Raw genomic sequence first — 6100 nt, forward strand, 5'->3', positions numbered from 1 at the left:
TTTTTTAAGAAAAATATCAAAACATTTGTTCCTACTAATATTGTAGGTTATGTTTTGAAAGGAAGGTTAATGAAGCGCACACCACAGATGTGATACCCAACTTGCTGACAGTCTTTGGAAGTCCACCCAACAGATATGCAATGGATAATGTCTATTGTTCCTTGTGTTATGGGCTTCAATAAAATTCGGCTCAGCATGGTTACGTTGCTTATAGTGACTCTTGAAAGTAGTGAGTTGAATCTTGTGTATTGCTCCTAAAGCCTCTATGTTTCATTAATGTTTCTATATAGTCCGGATAACACCCGAATTTTAATTAAAAATTGACAGATTAAATAAGTTATAAAAAAAAAAATCTAAGTCAACGATGATGATGGCGATTTACATAGACTGATCAAATTTGAAATGGTATATTGTCCTTCTTTTCTATAAGTTTCAACAGCTATAAAAGATAGTTATGGTTGTCACGTCGTACCTCATACTAAATTGACTATTTTCTTTTTGTTGGAACCGAAAATTATTAGATTCCCTACGGCCTACTACCATCATATGTCTGAAATCTATATACCAAAATTACTAGAGACACCTGAAATTTTTGACTGAATTGTAACCCGTTTCTTAGCAAGCTATGTTGGTGATTCCCACGTTCTAAAGGGAGGATTCTACCAAAATTAAACATCATCATCTCGAATCGAGTTACAATCCAATTTAAGACCAGTTCACTGAAAATAGATAAATTAAAATTAGTTAACTAAACATAGGAGATAACATGTTTAATATTGCATGTTGATTTGTTTAACCTTATTTTCATGTCATGAATATAATATAGATATTAGATAGAAGACTCGCCCGTCTGGATCCATGTATTTAAAAAGTTGTTAAATTGAAAAAGTAACTTTCTTCTAAGATATTATATTGTAATTTATAAGATTTTCTAATTCTTTTTTAGAATATGCGGTCACCAGTAATAATTGTGTAATGAAGTTGATGTTCTTTCCTAGCTATGAAAATACAAAAAATGGATGGATACACTAGGCTTTTCCAAAGTCAAAGTTGTGAACAGATCAAATCAAATAGAATTCCCTTTTAATAATTTACTCCAAGTGGTATAATCCACTTGGGGGTGCGCATTTTATCCACTAAATTTGATTCGCTTTATTATTCGTTTCGATTCGATCCAAAAATTCTAGATATCCGTAAACTTTTGAAGTAAATCAAATACTAAAAATCAATATCCGTTAAAATCGAAGCAAATCACAAATATTAAAATTTTGAGAAGCGAATATCCGATCCGATCCGGCAATATATAAATACATGTATATCTTGATTATATTTAAAGTTTTTAATGTATAAAATTATATAATTATTATTCTAACGTATGATTTAATAAATTCTATTCACATTATTACTTATATAAAAGTATTACATAAAAGGAAGATAAAACATTCTGACAATTATAACTTTTTCTTAAGTTTTGTGTTATTATAATTGTTAACTAAGTTCAAAAAATTTACAAAAGATGTAGATTCACTACTTCTTTTAATTTTTATCATATATATCATGTAAAAGAATATTTTACAAAACAAATTTGTATCAACATTTTAAAATTATTTGTATTAATCAAAACATATTCGTAAATATCCGCAAATATCTATTTATTTTCCGGATATTCATTTTTCGAACATCCGTATTTTTTCGAAATAAAGCAAATCGAAAAATTAGATATCTATAACATACGAAGCAAATCACAAATACTTTTAAAAACCTGGATATCCTGTCCATGCCAGGCCTATAATCCACAGTGACGTAGCCACTCTTTACACCCTTCCGTGGATTTCACAACCAGACGTTGACTCTTCCACCATATAATCTTCATACCAAAAACATTTCTCCTCCACTTGCATACGATGATAATCATATGGCGATCATTTACAACCGTTGGATCCCACGGAGCGCTTCATTACTTCTCGTCTTTCTCTTGCTCCACTCCGTACCGTATGGATCAGGTCAGCCCACACCGCCTGTTCCCCAAACGAGAGCCAGCGACCCGGTTGTTATAGTGATAACGGTCTTGTTCTTCGTTATCTTCAGCATGGTCTTCGGCTCCATCTTCTGCCGCCGAAGCTCCGTGTACTCGAGGCCTTCGGTTTTTGGACTCACCGACGCAGATGCTGCAGTCGGCGTTGTCAGGATCAGGAGGTCGGCGGCGCGTGGACTCGAACCGGAGGTGATAGAGTCGTTCCCGACGTTTATCTACTCGGACGTGAAGGCGGTGAGGATCGGAAAAGGCGGTGTCGAGTGTGCGGTTTGTCTCTGCGAGTTTGAGGATGAGGAAACGCTACGTTTGATGCCGCCTTGCTGCCACGTGTTCCACGCTGATTGCGTAGACGTCTGGCTCTCGGAACGTTCCACGTGTCCTCTCTGTAGAGCTGATCTTGTCCAGAAACAGGGTGACGGTGGGAGCGACTTGAGTTCGGATCCGGGTACGGTTTCGTCGGGTTCGGATCCTGAGAGAGGGGGTTTGGAAGCTTCCGACAGGCATTTGCTGGACGGCGTGACGTGGACCAATAGTAACAACATAACGCCTCGGTCAAAGTCAACGGGTTTAGCCAGCTGGAGTATAACCGGTCTTTTGTTCCCGAGGTCTCACTCGACCGGACATTCGCTGGTTCAACCGGTTGGAGATCTCGACCGGTTTACGCTGAGGTTACCGGATGATGTACATAGGCAGCTGATGAAGACGAGGACGATAAGAAACGTGACGTTACCTCAGGCGAGGAGTTCACGGAGCGGTTACAGAAGCGGTAGTGTCGGGAGCGGGACAGGCGGCGTGTTCTCGTACGGTCGGAAGAATCATAATCACAACCGACGGCTGCATTCTCTTTCTTTCTCCTTCTCCTTCCGGAGTGGTTCCGTACGGTCTACTTTCGGTGGAGATACGGTGGCTCCGCCGAAGAATTTTCCGGCGGCTAATGAATCTGGTGAACGGTCTTTCGAACGGCTCCGACCTGATGAGCGGGTGTAAATAAGATTCTTGAATGTTCTGCCTTTTTATTGCTTCTTACCATGACCAAAAAACATGACAAATATATTTTTTGTTGAAAAAGTTTCATTTGATAATCATCATGTTTCTTCTTTTTTTTTTTTTCTCTTTTTTGTAACTGGCATTCATAATAATCATCAGGTTTCTAAAACAAAAACATTGTATGTGTGTGAGATTGTTAATATTTGAAGTGTATGTATTATACAATGAGCGAGAGCTTTCCTAAAGCTTAGTTCACCAATACATAATGAAAAAAGCATTTCAAGAAATATGATGAGATATTCAGTTCGTTTCATTACAAACATGTTGAAGTTCAGATAACTGCAACCAGAACCAAGCCAAAGTAACTACGATTCTATGGCAAGAGCTTCTATTTTCTAGCTATAGCCTATATGATGATCACATTGTGACCTGATACCAATTTGAATTTTCTAAGGTTCTTTTTTGGAAAGTTAACATTAACTTTCTTGTTTACCATTTATAACATTTACTAGGTAGTAATACGCGCTGTGCGCTGAGTGAAATAATTTATTGGATTATTTATTGTACGTTATACTAACATATTTGTTGTCTATCTTTTTATGGGAGTGAACATTCATATATCTGTTTGAATTCAGTTAATAAATTCGGATTTTTTATTTTTAGAGTTAGAAATTTAAATCGTATTCAGATATTTACAAATTTTGGTTTGAATTTGGTTCGAATCATTGGTTTGATTCGGATTCGAGTTCAGTACCCATTTTAATGATGTATTTAAAAAAAAATCAAGTATACTTAAATCCTCAAAATCCAAAAATAAAATAATATAAAACATAAAAAAATTAATAATGTAAGACAAACAATTTAAACTTACATAATAATAAGTTCAATTTATATATTTGGATGGAGAATAAATATTTTCAGTATTTTAAGCATTTTATGTTATTTTTATACACTATGTTGATAATTTTTAGATATTTTCATATTTTTAAATATCTAATAGATATCAAAATTTTAAATAATTACGTATATAATTGTGATTTAGATACTTTTGGTATTCCAAGCATTTTAGTTTGGATCAGATTTGGGTTTGATTATCTGAATATTAAACTTTTAGATCCATATGAGTAATTAATCAGTTTTATTTTGTGTTTAGTATTACTTTCAAATCTAGTTCGGTTTGGTTCTTCGAATCCATATATTTTATCCAAACTTACTTTATTCTACGAATATAAAGCAAAATAAAATAAATGTAAAAAAAATATTATAGGCTTATTTAAAAAACATAATTATTGGACCATAATTTAAGAATACTAATAAAAATGTATGGACGCCGTGTCAATATTATTGGGCATGTTTCAAAATTGACGTAGTCTATAACCAATATTGTTTATTTTCTTATAAAACTTTTTTGGTACATATAATAAAAACACGATAAAATCAAGTGAAAAATGATATAGTTGCGTGGAAAATAATGTGATCTCTTCACTAAACATTTTAATTATATTTTTCAATTGATTCACGAATTTTCTTTTATTTTAAAACTTTTTTGATTTCTTATTATTTTTAACAATATGATTATGTTTCTAATTCTTTGTCTGATATGAAAACTTCGTAAAAAAATAATATTTGGCTAAACTACAAATCTGACTTTGTGTGTGGTGTTTTTCACCTCAGTTTCCTTAATTTATAACCAATCACAATTATTTATTTCCTTCGTGTGCATAAACCTCAACCATGGCTAAGTTCGGTAAGATACGAAACTTTCAATCTATAAAACATTTCCATTACAGCATTTTAGTTGATGCAAATTGTAATGATTTTTTTAATTTCTTTCTTTGAAAATGATATTATTCATTAGTTGTGCGAATAGAATATCAGTTCACTAATACAAAGGTTAAAAATGCAGGAACTAAAAATGACATGATTTTGAAAAAATTAGTGCGAACGCATTAAATTATATGCGGTAGAGTTAAAAAAAGTTAGTATGTCACTACAAGAAAACATCAAGGATTCTGAGGGAAAAAATCGTCGGAATTTCGTCGGAATATCGTTATTCTGACGCAATTCCGACGAAATACGTCGTCGGAAATAATTCCTCGGAATTTCTTTTTTCCTCTGAAATCCCTCGGAATTTTCCGACGGAATTCCGAGGAAATAAATTTCCGAGGAAATTCCGAGGATCCCTTGTTTGTCGGAAAAGTCCTCGGAATATACCGAGGTAGAACTTCGTCGGGATAATTCCTCGGAAGTTCATCGATCGATGCGTGTTTGGACATATATACATCGATCGATAGGAGTATACCGACGGACTTTTTCCTCGGTTTATTCCGAGGAACTGTTCCCTCGGTATATTCCGAGGGATCCGTTCCTCGGAATTTTCCGAGGGAGTTGTCCCTCGGAAAATTCCGAGGGAAATGTCCCTCGCTATATTTTAAAAAAAAAACGGATCGATCGATGCGTTTTTGTTCAAAAACGCATCGATCGATGTAGTGAAAAATATAATTAATTTCCTCGAAATGTAAAAAATATTAATTTTTTTGAAAAAATAAAATTTCTGAAATTTAAATTCGAAAATATGAAATTAAAAGTAAAATTGAAATCATATTAATTAATATTCAAAGTTTCACAAATAAAAATAAAACATTCCGAGATTGGGGAAAAAAAAACTACGGGTCTGGCACGTCCGGGAACACCTCGTTCGGGTACATCCTCTGCATCATCTCCATCATTTGCTGGTTCAGCCTCCTCTGTGCCTCATAGCCCGCCTGTTGAGCCGCCATCTGGGTCTCCAACAAAGATATGCGATCATCCTTGTCCTTCAACTGAGCCGTAAGTACTTCTGGATCAACAAAGGGCAGTGGTGCAGAAGAAGGGGGAACCGACCGGGTGCGACGACCCAAACCGAACAAACGTCCCTTCTTCTTTGGAACCGACTGAATAGAAAAAAGCCAAATTTAGAAATTTAAACCAAGAAATAAATGAATTGAACTTAAAAAAAAAAAACAAATTCAAAGTTTTAAATATTTATTAAAGTCACAAATGAATTTTAAAAAATAAATGTAACATACATACCAAAGT

At 34.3% G+C, this 6100-nt stretch overlaps 1 protein-coding gene across 1 annotated transcript; it reads left to right on the top strand.

The window, feature by feature from the left end:
* Positions 1-1778: 1778 nt before the first annotated feature.
* LOC106339400 (E3 ubiquitin-protein ligase ATL9) lies at positions 1779-3249 on the top strand. The gene has a single exon (XM_013778201.1). It carries the CDS (start codon positions 1916-1918, stop codon positions 3020-3022), a length of 1107 nt encoding a protein of 368 aa, XP_013633655.1. The 5' UTR covers positions 1779-1915; the 3' UTR covers positions 3023-3249.
* Positions 3250-6100: the final 2851 nt, after the last annotated feature.

This window comes from Brassica oleracea, chromosome C4, assembly GCF_000695525.1.
Source record: "Brassica oleracea var. oleracea cultivar TO1000 chromosome C4, BOL, whole genome shotgun sequence".
NCBI lineage: Eukaryota > Viridiplantae > Streptophyta > Magnoliopsida > Brassicales > Brassicaceae > Brassica > Brassica oleracea.